This window comes from Lycorma delicatula, chromosome 6, assembly GCF_047948215.1.
Source record: "Lycorma delicatula isolate Av1 chromosome 6, ASM4794821v1, whole genome shotgun sequence".
Lineage (NCBI taxonomy): Eukaryota > Metazoa > Arthropoda > Insecta > Hemiptera > Fulgoridae > Lycorma > Lycorma delicatula.
In genome coordinates, this window is record NC_134460.1 from 36,117,110 (window position 1) to 36,140,490 (window position 23,381).

Consider the following 23,381-nt stretch of genomic DNA (forward strand, 5'->3'; position numbering starts at 1 on the left):
TTACGTGTTTACCTGTTTTTGTATAATCTTTCATTCACTGTCATATGTGACAATAGCTTATAAAATAATAATCAAAGATAATTACATTTTTTATGCAGTAATAATCATTCAATCATAATCATTTGACTCACTCCTGCAATCCAAACTTTTAAGTAGATTAATCACACATTACTAGCAGTTGTTATGCAGTTTCTGAACGACTACATCTAAGGTTGCTTGAAAGAAAATTTTTGATAAATAAAGAATTTGAACAAATTTAATATTTCTAACTTTTTTATTATTTCTTATTATAATAAATGTAATACATAATTTTGTAGTACAAAATTTCATTTTTTAATTCACAGACAGATTTTATTGACTGTTCAAAATTAAAATTTAGAAGAATAATGAGCGCTGCAATATTACACAATAATTATTATTAAACGAGATAATGTACTTGTTTATTTAAATTAAGAAAAATTTAAATTTTTTAAACCGTTCATCAAGACAAATTGGAAATGAACCAACAGTGAAATTAATTGCAGATATAGCTGTGATTTAGTCCTGATAATCTGTTTTGAAGCAGCTAATAAATTCTATGATGTTTCAGTAGCTTTTTTATCACTTATATTAAGAGGTTTGGATGGAAGAAGTAATATTAGCACAATAGCACCTGAAACAAAAAATGTATATTTTATTAATTAAAAAATATTATAAATAAGAAAGACTTTTATCTATACAGCAATTGGTAGTGGATATGTGAAAATGTAACTTATTTATTAAAAAACACATAAAATATTTTTTCTGTAATTTATTTAATATTTTTATAATTTTTACTGTTAAGATGAATGCAAGTAAGAGCATAACTGGTATTATAAGATAGCTGGTTATTATAAGATCTAAATGTTTGAAGAAATGGTCTAATATTCTATAATTCTGCAAGACCAAATCTATAACTTTAGTTCACAATCGAGTGCATGGCAAAACAATAAACTAATCAGAAACAACAAAAAGAAATCAGTTTCCGATTATGGATAAATGCTAATCCAAACAGTCCTTCTGCAGGATGATCATTCTCTCACCCTCCCCATTACTTTTCTTATCCTTTATTTCTTCTTCCTTGTATGTGTGAATCAGATCAGCTGCCACTGTGATTCCCTTTGAGGGCCATGTTGGCACCTTTAACTAGCTAGCAGGGCAGCTGTTTTTAAATTATGGCTTCCAAGAGAGGTAACACTATCTTTTGCATTGAACAATCAGTCTTGTTAGTGAACAAGGCTCAACAAGAGAGGGCAAGAAGAGTAAAACAAGTATACAAGAACAATTTTTAAATATCAGCTTATAGGATGTTAACAGAAGTGTCATAGATTTGGTCTTGAAGAATTATGGATTTAGACCATTTTTACAGACATTTTAGATCTTATAATTGATTTAAGACATTTGAAAGTACAAGAGAGTGCAGAACAAATCAAACTATGACTTGATAGATGACTGTCTGATAAAGCTGCTCCTCTAGTTCCACATAAAATATAATCTAGAAGAAATTTGATAGAAGAAGCCTTGAAATCAGATGGTCTCTTTCATTGTACTAACTTTGAATCTCAGGGATAAAAATTATTTTTATTTAAAGTCCATGATTTATAGATGTGGCTAAATTCTACATACAGTATACATATAATAATATACATATACAGCCAATATAATAAATTGTGTAAACTATAAAGCTCAGAAAATCTTCTTATCATTAAAAAAGAAAGGAATCTCTAAAAGTCATCAGATCTTTCCTTTTTATTTTTTCTCCACAACAGCCAGGAAGTATATGACATGAAGCTTTTGCAGCATCTCAGCTGAATGATTTCAACTGAATAATTTTCCAGCTAAATGGCTTACTGTCTTACATTGAGTTTTAATAGTTCTAGGAATTCTATATATCATTTTTTGAACAGATAAATTGGGTATAACAATACTCTGATCATAGCGATTGCTGGACTTAGTCTGTTAAGGCTTTTTTGTATGAAGCAATGTCAAAAATAGGATCAGTTTAACAATGTAGATACATTATATTAGATAAAATTAATAAAACTCTGGGTAATTATGACAGATGTAGCTATTTTCAGTGAAGAAATGTTAAACTATGCTCGGTGAGAAGTTGAATTTTAAATGATAATAAAAGTAAAGATTTTATGATCACTCACTATAACCCCCTTTTTGTTGATTAAAAAATTATGAGTGACACAAAAAGATGATGGATCACACAAAGAATAGACTTGTTTATTTACAACATAATTTTATTACCAGAAGCTCTTTATTCAAAAGTTCCCCTTCATTCAAACTGTATTTATTGCATTCCAATACTGTTTTAATCATTTTATTTTTAATCTTGTTAAATATCAAATTTCTTAAAATAAAAATAATGATAAATTATTTAGAAAACAATAAATATATTTTCTAATGCTGCCTGACCAGTTCTATAAATCTTTTTGTACTACTTACCCCAACATTTTTAATTGAAGATTTCTGTGCTTCTACATTGTATTGTGTCATACAGTTTTTAGTTCACCGTACACAGTTGTTACAAATTTTTAATAAAATTAATTATCAAATATAATCATCTTTTATTTTTATTCATCTGGAAGCTACATTTTCAAAGATAGTGTTAAATGTTTCTCCCATAAAGCAATAGTGATGTGAAACCGAGAAAAATGTTTTTTTCAGCAGTTTGATCTGTTTAAAAGATGAGTTAAATGCTTAATGTTAAAATACTAGATGAAGGTGCAAGTATGAGAATTTTATCTGCTGAAAATTATTTTAAGACATTAACTAAATGGAGAAGAAAGTTGAATAGTAGCTATTTTGATTTTCATTGTTAAAGAAACAGGTCTTTACTAGAAATATACGCTGTTGCAGACTGAAGTGAAAAAAGTGTGCCTTATTTTAAGGCTGTAATATATAACAAAACCTTACTTTACAGTAAACTTGGGCAATACAGACAAAAATGTTCCATTAAAAACTGTAATTTCATTTCACCTAAAAAGTACATTAAAGAGAAGTAGGCAAATGAGTCTGCTACAGCAGCGTTTCCCAACCTTTCTGATGTCTCTGTAGCAACACTTAAATTCTCCACAACCTCCATGAAATGAAAAATGAATTTTTTTAAATATATTTTATATATCATAAGAATGACATTACAAATTACTATTTTACAATATAATACAATTAGTTAGTTATAAATGAGATATTTGGAAAAATATAATCATATTGGATAGACATATTATGAATTCAGACATCAACTTCCGTATGTCCAGACATACGAATCCAAATCAAAACTGAATAATTTCAGATGTAGATCTGGGTCTATGTTAAGTCAGTTTCTGTATTCTTTTTCATATGTATGAGATGAGAAAGTGTTGTTTTGCAGAAATATCAAGTGGCAAAGGAACAGATGTCTTGCACCCATTTTGGTAATTTCAGGAAATAAGCAACCTTTGATTGAAAACTCCAGAAATGGTAACAAAGGAAACAGCATTTTGAACGTCAAATCACATGACAGCTCAATAAGTTTTCTTCGAAAGGAAGTTTAGAATGATAAGTTTTCTGAAGGAAGTTCATAAACAGAGTCTAGAATATGAGTTTTCATACTAACATTCTTTTTTCAGAACATATTGGGAAATATAAAAGTAACTGAAATGCCAGTGACCTTATACGTTCAATCATATTTTCAGCAACATCACCAGAAAGGGGTGGTCACTGAAATCAATGAAATCATTCAATGTGTGAAAGGAATCACATTTTCCTTTCTCCAAACAGTTGAAACACTGATTTATCTTTTTGATTACTTCCTCTATCTTGTCTTACACAGAAAACACAATCACAGATGTATATTGAAGCTCGACGTAAACATATTCAAGATGTTAAAAATGCTCGAAAGCAAGAGACAGAAGCCATGTGAAAAATCATTTATAACTAAAATTTTGAATTTATGAGGAACAACCTTACTTTGTCATGAAACTCAAACAACCATGTCAGAACTTCAAGACAGCCAGCGAATTTCTGAGTGCAATAGTAAATGTTTGTGATCATTTCTAATTTCATTACAAAGAGCAGAAAATAATGAGCTGTTAAGAGGATGTGCTTTAATAAAATTGATAATTCTGACTGCCTTGTTTAGAACAATTTCCATTTTGGAGGGCGTATGGTGTGTAGCTAGTACTTTGCGATGAGAATAAAAATGTGTCTATTTCACAAGAGATGTGACTTTTTGGATACATGTGACCAAACACCTTCATGTATTCCCAACATTGCCTTAGCACCAACCATGTTTATACCTACACATTTTTCTCATGAAACTTTATTCATAGTTATCAAATCATTAGCAACATTGAAAAGGGCTTATCAGTTGTATGAAGAGAACTGATTCACAGGACAAAAAGTGTTCATAAATCTTAATTTTGTATTATCATACAAAAGCAATAATATGCTACTTTATTCTGTATACCGCACAAAAGCTACCGGATTAGCATTATTTGAAATATCGTGACTTTCACCCTACTGTAATGCAAAATATTCACTACTATGTAACCGATCTAGAAAAATATTTTTCATATTTTGAACAATCTTATCCGATTTTTCTTTTCATAGAAATGTCAAATTATGGTATCATACACCTCAAGTCATGAGGCATGTTTTTCACAAAACAAGTTCTTTGCTATTACTTTTATTGCAATAAATTAAAGTTATTGCAGGTAAAATTAAATCTTTCCCAGTGTATTAGGTTGCTCATTTTTAGAGATAAGAAGAGGGACTTGAATTCAGCATTTTTATTTATTGTTCCACACACAATGTCCTAACTAAATTCTGATCCATATGTAAATAAGATAGTGAAAAGATTGAAAATCACAAGTTTCATTGCGAACTCAATTATTTGATCAAAAGCAGAAAAACAAACTAATTGTATAGTATTATAAAAATTCACTACAAGAAATAATACTGCTTGTTCACTTTGCCACTGAAGTGAATAAGAGAAATGGTCAGAATGAGTTTGAAATAGAATTGACCTTCCAGAAGGAAATGTACTTGAAAAAATCTACACAAAGGGTTGGTTATTCACCTCTTCCCCACAAGGGTAGTACTAACAGTATCAACATTCATGTTAAATTTCACTGAAACCAAGAGCCTTGAGAAATGTACATTACTAATATACCAGGTGTGAGACACATGATAAAATAAAGTTCAATGAAAATGGAATGTCTCGTGGACCCCTTTCAATTTCTCACAGCCCCCTGCGGATCTGCAGCTAGTGGTAGGGAAACACTGTGCTACAGTATGGCTATAGGCTAAGAATTCAATTTACAACTGTGTTAACTTAAGATCACACTTTCTAGGAACTAATTAGGTTAATATAGGAGTCAACTCTAAATCATGTTATATCAGGCATACCATTTAATAGTGTTGTAACTTTTTATTATTATTGACATTTATGAGAAAAGGCTTTATGAACATTCTGTTGACTGTTCAAAACTTAATCAAAACAGTATTCCTAATTTGCATCACTGTCTTAAGAAACATTTCAATTGATATTTTCTATAAATCTCTCCCTTCTGTTTATTATTGTTTTGTATAATTTGATTAAGAGAATGCAAAGAGAAGGATATCGTTCTAAAGGAAATATACTATATATAGTTAATACATTCTTCTGAATCCAAATTATTTTTAATCCTCATCAGCAGTGGTAATCAAAGGATTCCAGTATAGTACTAACAATGCTATACCTGTGGTTTGGCCAGTGATAGATAATGTAAAGAATTTATTCTTTAACTGTTAGAAGATAATCATAATAAATAATTTTGTAATGTTCTCACCTAGAAGTGATATAACTGTAAATGAGAGTAAAACCAAACAGTGGTTATCAATAACCCTTCCAGATATCATGTTTGCTGTTACAGTTCCTACTCTTGAACTCATCAATGATAAACATCCTGCCATTGCTCTGTAAAAATATTTATTTTATTTTTTATATGCATTTAATTGAAAACATTCAATTATGTTAATTAATACAAATATATAATGAAAAGAAATTTATAATTGCAAAACTACAAATAAAGAAAGTAATTTATTATTAAAAAAAATTTAAAACCAGTAAGAAAATTCATATGCTGGCTCAACATAATAGTAAACTGTGAAATATAATAGATAAAAACAATAAGAAACATCATGACAGCTATAAATGAAATAATAAATTCAGTAAAAAAGTTGACAACACAGTTATAGGACTTTCCTGGAATGTAGCTTTAGCTGTCAAGCTAAGTTAATTAAAAATATTTACAATTTTATTTAAATATAATTTTTTTTAGAGTATTTAATTCAATGATTCTAACGAAAGCGCGGGCACATACTGTATTTAATTCACATGTCTGAGACGGTACTATCAGCGACAGTCGGCACTAACTAAACTAATGTAATTTCATAACTTACATACAACATTTTGTTTGTATGGTCAGCAGACTTGTGTAGCCGCGAGGCTTAACGTACCAGATACCGAGTCAACCAGACAATCGAGTTCGAGACCCAGTTACTTTTTTAAATTTTAAATATTATTATTATATTTAATTCTGCTGCTCACCTATGATGTCACAACATAACAGATGACTACAACAGCATTTTTTGGAGGAGGGGTGCAATTTTGCAAATTTTTTTCTAATATCATTATATTTTAATTCTTAACAAATGTACCTAAAAAAAACATGACCTTAATTAGGTGAAATCTCGACATACTGAGGTTGACCTTGCTCTACAGCCTCATCCCCTTGACCTTTTAAGTTGAAAATTTAATGGCATCAATGTCTGATATATAGACGTAATCTAACAAAGTCTGGTCAAAATCAGTCAGGTAGATTTGAGGATATCAAGTAATTTAGAGGCTAACACAGAATATACGTACATATGACCATTAATATCTGGTTTTTCGGTTCCTTAGGTGTTAAAATGTCAAGATCCAGTGGAAACTGCATACACTCAAATTGGACCGATTATAATACTTTCCCTTTTAGAGCTATAGCGCTATCTTGATGGGAAAGTAAAAAACAACTTAAAACTTTTAATGGCAATAAATGAAGAAATTAAAAATCTAACTAGAAAACAATAAAACAACACATAAAAAGAAATTGAAACTAATGCATACGTAATCATACGTATGTGTATGTTTATGTATATATATATATATATATATATATATAAATTTATTTATGTATGGAGACACTGAAGTAATTTTTCGTCCATTTAAAATAGATCATTTGTTGTCAGTAGCGTTTAGTATTAACAGTTTTGCCAGGTTTTAGCAGCTCATAATCGATCACACCCTTCCGATCCCACCAAACTCAGAACATTGTCTTCTTTCTATTGTGACTTAGCCTTGAAATCAATGTTAATGGTTTGCCTGGAATTTATGCCTAAGGATTCTTAAAATAAAACCACTTTTCATCACCTGTCACAATTCGATGAAGAAATGACTTTCTTTTGTACCTGACAAGCAGCATTTTGCAAGTGGTTTTTCAGTTTTTTTTGCTGTCTTTCATTCAGTTCATATGGAACCCATTTTCCCATCTTCTGGATCTTTAACATGGCTTTCAAATGTATGAAGACGGCTTCTCATGTTACATTTAATTGATCTGCAAGTTGTTACATTTGAGCGTCATCCTCATCCAACAATGCTTGCAATTCGCTATCTTCAAACTTTTTCGGTGGTTTTCCACGTTCTTCGTTTCTCACATCAAAATCGCCACTTTTGAATTTTTAAGCCACTCAAAGCACTGTGATTTACCAAGCGCATTCTCACTGTAAGTTTCAACAAGCATTCGATGCAATTCTGCAGCAGTTTTCTTTAAATGGTAACAGAAAATCAATGCTGTTCGCAAATTGTAGTTTATAGGTACAAAACTCGAATTGTTCAACGCCAATTAAAACTATGTTGTTGTTTGAAACTTGTATTGTTGTGAGTTGAAAATCTTTGTCAACTGTCAAAGAAAGAAAATAATGCCAATGATGCGGTTTGACAGTAACTATACTGACAGGTAGGGCCATCTACGGGCAAATTTCAGTTTCATATTTACACATCTGGTATAAATAATTAAATAAAATTAAATTTAAAAATGTAGTAAAAAAATTTAATTTAAAAAATTTTAATTAAATTTAAAAAATTTTAATTAAATTTAAAAATGTATCTTAATATTAACATCACAATACATTTTACAAAGGCCCAGGCCCATTTGATGTTAGGTAATGAAGCCAAACGTTATGCTAAAAGAGTGGAAGAATGATCCCAAGTGCAGCTGTCGCTACCATGGCACCAAACATCAAGATTGGTTGTGCCACCTGCAATTTCATAACTTTCTGAGTAAAGCCAGGAAAATTAAACATTTTTTTATTTATTTAATTTTAAACATTAAAAGGTTCAATTTGTCCATTTTCTCTACCAGTTTATTTATGTTTTAATTTTTTAATCAATAATTTTTATTGTATGGGCATAAGCTCTACTAATGTTGTAACATATATTTAATTTGAATACCTTAGAAATTGAATTCTGATGAATGGTAGTATTGATAATGAATGACCATCTATATATTTCAGTTTCAGTAGTAATATTTACTTTTTCTTGTTATATCTAGAAAATGTATTGTGTTATTTTGATCTATTAAAAAAAAATTATATAATATTAATCTAATTTGATATATGTGATCAAAATTACATTTAATTTATTATTGTATTATCAGAGGACTCAGATAATACAATAAAATAATATACATCAATGAAATTGATATATAAAATTTTAAAAACACAATAGTTCATGATATTACTTACAAATTATTTTGGAGGTACTAGTTGTTGATGACATTCTTGTTATGTATACTGCAACACTAAATGTGAATAATCCTTATGAGATTAAATTCGCATAATAAAAACGTAGAGTTCATCATTAAAATATGATGGTTGAGAGAACAACTGAAAAAAATCAAGGCCAAAGCAAATATACCAAAAACACAATCTGGAATTTTTGTAATTCATTGTTGAAGGAGAGAAGAAGAATCAAACTGATTGGCTAACACAACTTGGAGATTGAGGGTTATTTAGTCATTTTAGAATTACAATATTGATTTTAATTTAATAAATGCTAATTACCGCATATTAGTTGGAAAGAGGTCCACCATTACAGTATTGACAGTAGCTATAGCTGCACCTGATAATACTATCAAAGTTATAAGAAATGCTGTCATAAACTCTTGTATAGGGACTACAAATAATAACATTATTGATACTGAAGAAAGAAATGTACATAATCCTGTAAAAGAAAAAGAAAAACAGATAACATATTTTTAATAACTCATACTTAAAAAAAAAATTTTAACAAAAATTAAATGATCTTCCATGAAATATAAATATTTGTAAGTTTAAAAATAACTGATATTAAAATTTGCTTTTGCTGTACAACTGATAAAAATCTAATAACAAATTAGTATTTCAAGTTCATATTAATATGCCATACTGTTAGGTATGCAGTAACACCTGTTACACATTAAATTACTGTAACCAGCATGTTAAATTATTATACTTAGGAAAGGCAACTATGATAAGGCACTTCAGGTGCATTAATGACATCATAACTAGTACAAGACAGACTGCATTGATGGTTAAATTTATGTAACATAACTGACTTATATACACTGCCTCCATCAGAAAGGGAAATAATATGAAGTTATTTTAAGCACTTGATTGTTTCATTACAAACGTTTTCAATATAACATTTTAAAATTAAAATAAAAATACATTGCTTAACTTACTCCAATACATACTCATAATAAATACTGATGTATTTGTATAGCAGCAATCTGTATGTTTCAAAGTATCACCAACCAACTTCTTTTCAATTAATCAGTCATTAACTCACTTCTTGACAGCACCTTTCAGTTTATTTTAACTTGTGAATTTGTTATCATTAAAAATTCTTTTAACATTTGAACAGATGGAGACTGAAAATTTTCTAGCAAATGACATATCACAGTTGCCCCCTATTGTTGATTTTGAATAACTTAGTGTACATCTTCTACATCACTTCTCAGTAGTGTTGTGCAATAACTATTATTCTTTTTGGCATGAAGTCATTCAATGAAACACCATACCAATCCCAAACATCATAGCAATCAATTTGCACATGAACAGATTCTATGTATGCTTTCATTGTTTTTCCCTCTGAGTGAAGGTAACAGTTTTCATTGCTTTAACAATTTTCAGGCAGTCATGTTTCAGAACTTTAAAAGTGTATCAAAATTTCAGTAAAAGGACACATTTATTGCCTTATTAATTTTAAAACATTATAACATAAGTAAATGACTATAGAGAAGCGCAGAAAGTGGTTAATTGCAGCAAATAATGATATAACATTTGAATCTTACAGGTATACTGACCTCTAGCGATTATTGAAATAGGAATTATTGAATTGTCATTGCTTTCAAGATAGCATGTTTCTTGTAATTGAAATACAATGCTCTTTGAATAGATTCAGTGACATGAATTTAATGGGCTTAAAATTGATTTTTACCTAGAAATTTCTGCTTTTATTTTGATAAATTCAAGACGTTCTCTGATTTTGGCTATAATTATCAGTTTTTTTTTGTAGATGCTGTATTTAATGAAAACTGATCTGTTTATTTAAATCAATAATGCAGATGGAAATTCTTAATCTAACAAGTAAACCCCTAGAAAGAATTCTGATATTTACATTAATAAAAATAATTTACAGAAAACAGACTTGAAACCATTTATAAGAAGAGCCCTTTGTACAGCAAGTTTTCTGTCACTTAATAAAGGACTTAATGGTTTATCTCTTAGAAAATCTCTTAAGCTCTATTTAATTAAAAATGACTAACTTTTTTAGTAATTGTAATTTTTTCAGGAAAAATTACAAATAGAATTAAAATTACAACATAAAATTAAAATATATATAATTTCTACAGGATTTTCTGTAAAAATTAGTCATATTTACAGAATTATATTTACAAATTTTTACAGAATTATCTTGTAAAAATTATGTATATTTTAATTCTATGCTGTTGACAGTAATTTATTTCTTAATATTAATTTTAACATTTTTATATTAATATTTATTGAAGTTACCTTTTACATTTTTGGTGACTTTTTTTATAAAAGCTTTAGTTGTTATGAATATGTATTATACATTTTTAAGCTATTTTATTGTATTACTCTATTTATTTGTCTGTTAGGTAACTGAATTTCTAAAGTAATTTCAACTTAATCTAAAGAAATTTAATGTTAATTTACAGTAATTTATAAACAAAGTAAAGAAACAACTTTTAAATTTTATACAATGTACAGACAAAGAATTTTTTTTAAACTTACCAATTATATGTTTCTTCTTAAAATATATGATTAAAAGAACTACTAAACTTAAAGCAACAACTTGAACTAATCCTAGTATTTCTAAATGAAGATATACAGATACATCAACATCATCATTACACTGTTCTTGTTGAATAAAATCGTTTATATTTTTAGTATTATTTATTAAATTGTTTAAGGATAAAATATTCTCATTAACTGAATAATTATTTTTACCACTCAACCTATCAACAAGTGATGATTTTTGTTGTTTGTATTGAATAATCTCACAAAATTTTGCTGATTTATCTCCAAACAAATTCTTAAATACTGCCATTCTGTTCATTGATTCTGGCAACCAAAGATATATACCACCATTACTGCAAAAAAAATTATATATTTTATATGTGTACATTATTATTATTTTTGTTTGTTTGGGGTTATGAGCATCACATCTGTAATGTGGTCATTAGCATTTTTTCCAAACAAAAAAAAAAGATAAGAATTAAAAAAGATAAAAATCTCTTACTGATAAAAATAACTAAAAATTATTTAAAACATCCTTAAAAATAAATATATTAAAAAATAACAGAACACACAAAAACAAAAAAAAATTACTCTCTGGCACCCAAAGCACCGCAAAGGAGTCGGGATAAATGGAGGTGTATCAAATCCGTGGATACCAGCCTTTAATTTCTCATGACACATTGGCTTATTGAAAGTCAAAAGATGCGACATGTTAAAACTTCTCCATTGTAATATTCTACACAATATAAATACTGAACCTTTTTCTTACCCATACTTTTTACACATCGATTGTTAAAATAACCTGTAAGATTTTATACAACCGACCATAAATCTTAACTCTTCATCCTAATTATGAACCTCATAACATATCAACACTTCATGTGATGGAACAAGATAACCAAAGATAGAAAAAAATATATACAGGTGTTTCCATTTTAAACACCCCAGCGATTTTCTTGTAAACTACACAGAATACAAAAAAATGACTAAAACAAAAATTACTCAGATTGGAGGAGGTACCTCATGGTGACCTTGCCATCAGAGATAGTGTGATGCAGGTGATGGTATTAAATGGAAATAGTCACAGTTTTAGTTACAGCTTTTAGTGTTACATGAGTTACACGTTTTTGAATGTTATAATATCAATTGGCTGGAATATTTATATTCCAGATCATTTATTTCGTAAACTGTGAAAAAGAGCATAAAAGTGTCTTTACAGAAGTTATGTGGATAGGAGGGAGATATCCGATGGTGATCTTGAGATCCTCTTTGCAGGTCATCCCTAGATCATGAGGTGTTTCAAATGGAATACCTTTTTCGAAAGCATCAATGGAAAGAGAAAAAAAGTCATGTCAACATACTTGAATTTTGTCATGACATTTTATGATTATGTTTCATTTTTTTCAGCTTCTTGAAGTTTGTGGTTTAGGAGTTAATTGCATACGGTATTCGATTAACACACACAATTTGCTGATTCAAGGCAGTACAAGATAGCAATAATCTTCTCACAACTTAGAAACCAGTGACTGTAAATAACTGCAAAAATAATTCCGCACCTGTATAACATTACCTCTAATGGTTAGCCTTATGATCTTCAAAAAATGTCCAAGGTCATATGTGTGACCACATTTTCCAATGTAAAATGTTCTTTCTTTTCACTGGTGGGTCAATAGTGGTTCATTTCATTAAAAAAGATTAACCTTGAAATAAGGTCAAGGTCAAATCAAAGGTCACCAGAGGTGTCCCCCTCCATAGGTCATTTTAGCTTTTTTTTAGGTCCATAGGTAATTTTTTTTTTATGTTATTTTTGTTATTGTTCGTAGCTTAAGAGAAAATCACCTGGGGCGATTAAAATGAAACACCTATATAATTGTAGTTTAGTTAATCAATTTTGTATAGGGTAACATGTGTAGCTATTGGCCCACCTAAACAAACCTTACTTGTTTTTTACTTGATTTCTGAGGGCCTCACTAGACAATTTACTTCAAGATTTGTTATAAGCATTTTAAAACTATAGTAATTCTAAACCAACAATAAAAAAGCAAACTTGTAGAACCATTTTCAAAAAACTGGCGAAGTTTAGAAAAAATTTTCAGAACATAGCTATTGGCTCGTTGGTGATTAGTTATTGGCAGTCTTCCCACAGTCATTGGTCCACTTGGTCGAGGACACATTCTTATTAAAGAGAACCCCAAAACAGCTGTTTAAGCACTTTCTATGCGGATGAACATCATTAATAATACTTTGAAATTAAGAAACAAAAGTTTAATGAATATTTATTTAATATTTAGTATCATATTTAAACATAGCCTATAAATAAATAAATTCCTACGATTGCAAATATTACACTGTAGACATAACAAACATGAATAGGCTACATACAAATGATAGGAAAATGAATATAAAAGAGAAACAGGTGAAATGAAAGGAAAACTTAAAATAAATGAGTAAATAATTCTACAAAATTTGAATTGACTAGAAACATTAACTCAGTGCCAGATTCCAATTCTGGAACTGAATACACGTTCCTGGTTTGGCTAACTTTTTTTGGTTCATTAATATTTGACACAACTGAATTCCCCTTGTAGTTTAAAATATCAGGCCTCTCTGGGCACTTCCACAATCTCCCACATTTCACCATGGATGAGACTAGCCTCAGTTTCACTAACACTAACAATTTTTCCTCGGAAAAATTTATTGTCGTATTTTGTCACCACGTACTCATCAACATTCCTTTGTGGTGGTATCCAACCATGGTCCTCAGAGTCCTCATTTTCCGATTGTTCTTCCCACTCACTTTCCCCCAAAGACACCTGAACACTTGATTCAGAGCTGTCTGAAGATATCACTCGCGACTCTTAATTTTTTGTCCCTTAAGTCTTTGAGCTTCAGCTTTTTTTACTTTATTCTCTTCCCTCCTTTTTTTCTTTTCTTCTTTCTCTTTAAGATTTTTTTCTCTAGCCTTTATTTTTTCATCTTGTTCCTTCTGCCACTGCTTTGAGGAAACAACATAGGAGTCTCTGGTAATATTTCTTTTCCCCTTTCTCTTTGGTGACAACAACCAATTTAAAATATCTTCCATCTTGGGTAGTCGGGTAGGCGTTGACGACGTTGTTGGCATTTGCGGGTCATGAAAATCTGTTGAGACTGGTAACATTGCTGGTGGCGTTTGAGTAGCATGGGTGCTTGCAGAAGCTGACAATGCTGTTGTTGACATTTGTATGGCATGGAAGCCTGCAAAATCTGAAGAAGTTGTAGATAGTGTTTGTGAGGCATAGGCGTCAGCAAAGGTTGACAACAATCTTGGTGGCGTTTGCATGGCATGGCTCAAAATATCTATGACATCGTCTTCTTCCAGGCTTGCACGCACCTGATCAAACCACTTTCTGACATCAGGCTTGGAAACGCGGGCACTAGCTCTGGTTACTTCCTCTGGGGTTCACAAAGATATTCATGGGTGATGACGTAGAAAGGCTCAGTACCAGCCATCACCAGGTTTATTATTGGTAAAAGGGTTGCGGCGGTTTGTTTTGTCCAACATCTCTTTTACACTTAACTTCAATCTTCTGGGGTTGGCCCTTTCTAGCAGAAACATATCCATTCAGCAAGAAGATATTCTTCGTTAGCTAATAATACAGGTGGAGGCTCCAGCAACACCTTCTTAAATTTCTTAGAAAGCCGAAATTGCAAAGTAGCCTTTGGGACTCTGAATTGCTGCGCAGCTTGTTTCTTCGTCATTCCTTCTTTCACAGCTGCTACTGCTTGGTTGCTTAACCAAGCAACCCATATTCATTATATGGATATTCATTATATTCATTTTCTATACGCTTCTTGCGTATATGGGACTTTGGGAAATTTCGGCATTTTTACAGTAGCCTACTGCAGGTTGATCTGAAAACAATAATTATTTTATTGTTGTATTTTCTCCATGATGAACTGTGTTTTATTATTTAAATAAAATTAATGAAATACCGACTCACATACATGGATTTCATTACGAAAACATTCTAGCAGGTATTTACTGCCAATTTAATGACTGCGAGTCTGTATTTTATTAATTTTATATAAATTATTTTTTATAATTTTTTTTTTAAATAGCCACCACTGAATAACACAAATTGATTGGCCGCACAGTTATTGACCCCCCCCCAGGCCCAATGATTTTGGGACTAATGATTTGTACCACAATTATTGATCCCCCCCCCAGGCCAATAACTGGAAAGAGTCTTGCTATTTAATACAGATTTTAAACCTTTGATCTTTCACTTATAAATGTACATTTATTAACTGAAACTTAGAAAAATATTAAAACATAGTAACTGACCCATGGCTCAATCACTGAAACACTGTGCTATCCAATTCATAGCTATTGGCCCCACTCTCTTTCCTAGGAAACACATAAACTTCATTAAAGTACCCGAAAATCGTTAAATTAACTCATTAATATGTTCTAAATGTATAAACCCTGAAAAATATTAAAAATTTGTCTTAAAAAATCAGATAATTGCCTTATTTGACTTACCCTAATCTTTTATTTTCTAATTGAATAAATCACCACTCATAACCAATAAATCGTTCCATCTTGAGACTTTTGTCAACAGTGAGCACAGTGTTGCCAACAGATAAAATATAAATGGCAGAATTTTTAAACTTATTTTCTTTATATTTACTGCTAAGTGCCAATAACTATCTGAGGGCCAATTACTACACACTTTACCCTAGCTAGTTTCATTTGATCTCACTTTTATACATTATATATAAGTGTTATATTTTTATATACATCATGTTGTGCATGCAGTCTTACATAACTATTCAGTAAAAAGTTTAAAAAGTTAATTAAACTTCTCTTGAAATAACTGTTAAACTTTGTACAAATGGTGTACGCTAAAATTAATTAAAAAGTTTTAAGAGATACCATTATTCTGATGTTATGAAAATTTACTGCAAACATAAATGTATGTTTCTCAATACCAAATGGTAGAAGAGGTACTGAGTAAGTAAATAGAAAATATGCATCATCAGATAATAACAAGAAAGGAAAATATAATTACATGTTTAACAATTAATTTCAACAGAATTTATAAACAAATATTTTAAATTGTAGTTTTCTCAAGTTACCCAAAATAAAGTAAGTACTGAATAAAACATATCAAGAATGTATTGAATCTATGAGGAATCTTGAATAGTGGAACTGTCTGATCAACCATAAGTGTAAAAAATGCAGAAATTTTATTTGAATTGTCTCCCATTTTTACTAATCTCTCTCCTTCATTGATTTTTATATTTTTTATCTAAACAAAAATTTAAAAAAAAAAATGATTGGTTATTGCATTATTTGTACTATGACAAAGAATAATTATTAAATTGTAAGATTTTTACTACATCGATATATTACATATATGAAAAATGGTCAACTAATGATGGCCATTATCCACATTCACACCTAGATCAGAATAAAAATCTTTTATTGGTGTCCATTTTCTTAATAATAATCCATATAACCTTAAGTTTGTTAATATTAATATTTTATTAAAATTTTTAATTTCATTTCTTACCTTATGATACACAAATAGCTAACCTTTGCTATTTTGAACTTCACCATATTTGGTGAAGAACAATCGAGTTATTTGAAGAATCATAATTGGGTAAATAGAACACTATATTTAGAAAAATGTTTTTCTTTTGAATGGTTTGTTCCAATTTTTAATATATTTATTTCTCTATTGCCTAAGCCATATATTCAAACAAAATTATCTAACTTCTTCATACATGTTTGTTTTATTCTGCCTTCTACAATTCAAGTGTTGACTTAGCCTTTGTTTTCTTACTCTAGTTGCACTCTTTTTAACTTAAAATTTATATTTTCTTTTCATATTCTTTTAGTTCTTCATTATCAAATCTAATCACTACTGACTTCATTGTAGCCTTCTCTTACCATTAATCTAAATTTATTTGTTTATCAAGTTAACAGTATTTTCTCAAAGCTCTTACTGAATATTAATTCTAAATTTTATAAATTATAGATATAACCTTCAATATAAGTTATAAACTTTACAATCTTAATTCTATAATTAAATTAAAGAGTTAATTTTTACAAAAAAAAAAAAATGACGCAAAATAAACAATTATATAAGGTAGAATTAACTTTACTAAATGTGTGAACTATACACACATACACTGAAGCTTTAAGAAATATATAAATTTGTTAAAAGACCATCAAAGGCTGTCGGAGATCTTATCTAATGTAGAATTCAATGAGAAATCCACTTTTAAAATTTACATCTCCATGAAAACTAAATGCTGGGAGCAAAGACTGGAGAAGTAAATGATTTGCACACTGATGATTAATTAACAGGAAAAATATTATAGTACATGTAAATGTTACAAAGGTTAATAATTAACAATTTAAGTAACTTACATCCTTCTAAATATCAGATTTTGTAAGAAAGATGTTATTGTCAGAAATTCGTTTTAACTTTCAAATTGATTTAGGTTTATAATTTAGAACATAAAAACAATTTCTTGACGTTGACTGTTAAAAAGTTTACTTTTAATTTTATTAGATAGTGGTTCCATTTCACAAGGTATTATTTCAAGTATTAGCACAACACTGTAGTAATTAATTTAATTTGTTATTACTGAATTTGTTTAGAAAAACTTAATTTCTCCATATTTAATGAAACAGGACTTCTTCATGCCCTGCAGTACACTAGAATAAATGAAGTAAGTTAATACATAAGTAAAATTATTAATCATAAGGTTTGTGAAGAAGATTATTTAATAATAAATAAAACCAATGATCTTATGGTATAATAATGTTAACCTAATGGCAGTTTACTGTTGTATTTAATTGGTAGTAGGTATTTTGGAATAATGTTACAAAAGTTAAATTTTTTTAATATCATATAAAAATGATCCACCCCCAAATAGTTCTAACAATATAAGCAGCAACCATCAAGAAATAGTACAAATACTGTATCTTAAAACACCCATATATGAGTATGATTTTGATTTTTTTTTTAATCAATAGTATTTTATTCTTACTGAATTTGAAAAAAATAAAATAAAATTAGAATTACCAAAAAGTTTTCATTTTGATTCTTTTTTAAGTTCTCTTTATGTATTCTTTGTAAAACTTCAAGCGCTTTAGTTTTGTCTCCTTTTGAAAGTAAAAATTTAGGACTTTCTGGTAAAAAATATATTAATATTGCACTTGTTAAGCTTGGTATTCCAAAAAGTGCATAATATAACCTCCACGATTTAAATATTAAACCAGAATAAATCATGAATGAAAATTTTTGTGGTAATATAACCCAAGCAAGACCTGAAAATTAATATATATGAAAATGTTTGATTATAATATATTTTTAAAAAGGCTTTTCTTAAAATAGCTTTGAAAATGTTTAAGATTACTGATGGCAATAAATTATACATTATAAAAAAATCAAAAATACTTTTACTGGAGAAAGATAGAAAGGATAATAATGAGCAAATAGAATAACTAATTATAAAGGTACTTTATTAACTTTTCTGCCCATCAATTAATCAAGTTTTAGCTCCAATTATAAACACATCAACTGAAATTGTTCTCTTCTCTGTGTGGCAGCTACTTAACAAAATTAAATGCAGTTTCAAAATAATTTTTGTTAATTAATTAATAATTTATTAGAAAAACATCTTTTAAAATATTGAATATTAATTCGATAAAGCTTTTTACTTCATTTATCATGTATAATTTATTGCTTTCAAAAGGTCTAAACAGAAACGATTAATTGAGAAATGGAAAATTAATAGCATGGTTAATCACAGGAAGCTTAATCATAATCCTGTTTTAAATTTGATTATAAACCACTTTAATGTCACACATTAAATGTAAGTACTCCAACTATTTTTTATTTATTTTTTCATTTTTTAGATTGATTTATTTATTAAACTGCATTGATAAATTTTCCACAGTATGAGGGGTATTTTATAAGTTCCTGGAAAAACAAAGAAAACACAATTTTTTGGAAAAATGGTTTTCTTTAATTCCTCGCATTATTTCCTTTTAAGTCTGTACCCTTATATCCAACAATGCTTAATCCCATTCTTGTAGTATGATGTTTCTAAGTCTTTAAAGTAGGTGGATATTTAGGAGATAACTTAATCATTTCTCATTAATCTCTTTCCAGCAATCCATTTCTTTATTCATGGAAACAGATAAATACCATGGTGTTAAGTCTAGCTAGCAGGGGGTAACACAGAAGAAATTCTAAGCATAATTCAAACATTTTTACTGTAGCAACCATTGAACAGTAAGCTGGCGCAATGTCTTTATAGAAAAGAACCTTTTTTCTCACTAAATATGTCTTTTTTTTTAATTTCTCATTTAAATGACCAGAAAAAAGCATAATAATACCAATTATTATTCTCCTAAATGGTAATAAAGATTACACCACAAGCATTCCAAAAAGGTAGTGGCCATCACCTTTGATACTGATGGAATTGTTTCTCTCTTGTTTGGAGCAAGTATTCCAACTGCAACTCACTGTTTTAACTGTTAACGACCAAGGGGTTTCAAGTTTCATACATTAATGTATCCAAGTTTCATCTTATGAAATCAGTGTTTCGTAAAACAGTCCCAAATCATGCTATGAAAAGTTTACTTGTTCATACTTCTGATATGTTTTATTAAACATCTCAATAAGTGGTTATTTTATAAGCCATTTTCTAAACTGATTCAGGCTGTATGATGTGTCTTTCTGGATATGAATATTAAGTAGCTGGTGGAAGGTTGGAATAAATAAGTTGAATAACAGGACTGTAAAAAATTTATTGAATTTAATAACAGAAGGAGAGCATGTGATAGGCCAATGAAGGGATTGATTGTATAACATAAATTTCATAACATAAATTGAACCTATGCTTAAGTTATAGCTACTTTGAAAATGTGCTAATCAATGGATTGGTAATAGAAACTGATGTCTATTTTCTGCTATGAATTTTAGTTCTAAATTTAACTTTTAATTGTATTTAAAAAATAATAATTAAATTAACTAGAATACACTTTACCTGGTAGTATTATATATGCTGTAGTGGCAAGTGTTGACAAAATTATTAATGCTTTTGATCTATTCTTATCAGAATTAAATTCACCTATGTAGGCATATATTGACACAACACCACCACAAGACCTGCAATTATTAATTATATTCTTACCCATTTGTATAAACATTTTTTTTTGTTTTAAATCAATAGATTGATGAGTACATGCTGGTTAATGTAAAGATTTTCCATTAATGATGCAAAGTGGCTTGTCAAAATGTTAGTATTAATATCAGTAGTTTAAATAAATTATTTTATTCAGTTTTTAATTTTTTTTTTTTAATTAACTAAAAAAAAAAAGTTAAAAGAAAAACTTGTGCTGTTTTAAATAAAAATATCAGCAACCTATATTACTGTCAAAATTGTTGTTGAGATAATAATTACTATTATCTTTTCTGCTAAGATCAGTAGAGTTTCTATGTTTAGCACTGCCTGCCTTTCTTAGCTTCTCTTTTTTATCACTTGATGCGTTTTGGAACCACTCCATTGTCAAAATTTACTGTACTGGTATTTTTAAATATCTGTTAATCTTATTAGTGTTTAGTCAGCACCCCTTCCTATGCTTGATGTGATGCCTTATCTTGCCTTCTTCTTGTTCATATACTTATCTTTTAATTTTATTTATCTATTTCCTGTTTTCAACAGATTGAGCTTCTTGAAAGGTACGGTCAATGTTGTCCATGTAAAGTGTAATGTTGTCAAAGGCACTACACCAAAAACTGTAGAACAGGATCAGATGCTGCATGAGTTCCCTCTGGTGGTAGATCCTGCTGATATGATAGAAGAGTCACCCTGGAACCCGATATATCTACCGATCAATCAAAAAAAAATAGGTGAAACAGTCATACAACTGGTTGATCAGGACGATAAATTGCTGAATCTTCATGGTGAAAACATCAGCCTTCATTGTACAATAAAGAGTGGATGAGTCTTAATACTGCATTTAATTTTTTTATTTACATCTACATAAATACAGCAAGATGTTGATTTTCAACAGTAACAACGTGAAGAGAAAAGGTATCGTTAATGCTAAGTGGTGGCAATTGAGTAAGAGAAACATCCAGTTCTTGCAATTGTTTGGTGTTAAAGTGAAGAAGGTGGATGGGTGAAAAAACAATGACCACAGCCAATGACATGAATAGACTATTGCAGTAAACAGGTTTTTGTTATATAGTTGGAACGATTTTTCCACTTTTGGTTGACGATAAATTAATGTAAAACGAATCGATAGTGCACAAGCAGTATCATACAGATTCCCTGTACATTTGTGCCACTTTCAATCTTGGAGATGAGATCAGAATCCCTACGAATCAACCGATGTATGTACATTACCTGTTGAAAGTTTTCTGCATGTTGAAGAATGTTATGAACAATAGAAAAGCCACTAAAGTGAAGTTGGTGAACAACACAGTCACTTTCCTCTTCAGAGAGATCCGTTTGGAACTGAATGTGATAGAAATAATGAGGGTTAAAAATTTTCAGGGTCAATGAGAAACAGTCATAGAAAAGAGATTGAAAATGCTGGCTGGGTATTCGATAATGACAACATATATCTAGACAAAAATGGAAAGGTAAGTCTCTATGTGCCGCTATAGATGTTCATGGGTTTCGCTGAAGATTTCAAGCGATTCATAACTAGAGTAAAACAGCAGTTGGTAATGATAAGAATCAATAATGATGGGAATGTTGTAGTTAATACCAAAACGAACCATGGAGCTGAATTATCCAAGGGAAAATTCCTTACTTGAGACTAGATCTAAGAAAGGCCGTCGTCTTGGACAAGCTAATGGAGTCAAACAAGAAACCAATGGTCACTTTCAACACTTGGGATACACATGAGTGGTTGTTTATTACTCAAAGTGATACCAATATGTGGACAGTGCAGTCCATGTCACAAGAGAAGAAACCAAGATATGTGATACTGGCTTTCGAAAAGGTAGGAGAAACCTAGTGACCAAAGACATGTTGAAATTCAACTCTTGCAAGTTAAAGAATTTGAAAGTCTCTCATACTCTATCCAAGCCAATATATCCTGACAGCCAGTACCAAGCACAACTCGACCGACTCTAAAGAGTCACAATTTAATAGCATCTCAGGAGTAAGGCAGTTCAAGGTCATGTGACATCACAACAGTGGCTATCTGTTTCGATAGTTTGTATAGCCTACACTAGATAAAAGCTACTAACTGTCCAGATATCCACCTCTGACACAGTGACAGATTCAACACTAAAACCTCTTGTCACTTATTTTATTCACAGATAAAATTCACATGACCTTGTAATGCGCATGAATTGCAGCAGTAGGTATAACTAACTACTGATGTTATCTGTAAAGGTTTCTTTTCTGTGTATTTCAAAATTTAATTATTCTTTAATTTTATTGTTAGATCTAAAAAATTAATAATCTCATCTTTCTCTTTCATCATATATTTAATTTTAAGGTGCAATTTATTCATTTCTATTACCATAACATTAAATACGGAGAAGGGCAATGACTACGTAAATGGTAAATAAAGATTAGCAGATATTTAGAAATGCCAGTACAATAAGTTTTGACAATGGTTCTGAAATACATCAACAAGGGATCAAAAATGAAGCTAAGAAAGCTAGGCAATACTAAACAAAGAAACTACATTACTGTCATTTAATTTTATTAAAGTGTTGGATACTGTTTTTCTCATTATTGGCTTTGTAGTATTTTTAGGTGTACTTTAGCCCCTTAGGTAATACTGCACTGCACATAAAATACTGTTGCTGACTGTTTCCTACTGCTTATTTAGATTCATAATTAATCATCATACTAATTGTCTTTCCTTCATATCCAATCTGGAGATATGTTCTGCTGTCTGCAAATAGACTTGTAATCCAGAGAATGGGTATGTATATTGTTGAATGCCAACAAAAGGT

The 23,381-nt window shown here is 29.7% G+C and overlaps 1 protein-coding gene across 1 annotated transcript in view; it reads right to left on the bottom strand.

Moving 5' to 3' along the window:
- Nucleotides 1-255: 255 nt before the first annotated feature.
- The window catches only part of LOC142326496 (synaptic vesicle glycoprotein 2C-like), a 39,346-nt gene continuing 16,220 nt past the window's right edge, over nt 256-23,381 (bottom strand). The window contains exons 5-11 of the mRNA XM_075369078.1: nt 20,443-20,564; nt 18,471-18,715; nt 16,510-16,682; nt 11,386-11,744; nt 9,151-9,310; nt 5,838-5,965; nt 256-652 (exon numbers count right to left, since the gene is read on the bottom strand). Of these exons, the coding sequence (XP_075225193.1) occupies nt 576-652; nt 5,838-5,965; nt 9,151-9,310; nt 11,386-11,744; nt 16,510-16,682; nt 18,471-18,715; nt 20,443-20,564 (1,264 nt within the window). The 3' untranslated portion in view covers nt 256-575. The remainder of the gene's footprint in view (nt 653-5,837; nt 5,966-9,150; nt 9,311-11,385; nt 11,745-16,509; nt 16,683-18,470; nt 18,716-20,442; nt 20,565-23,381) is intronic.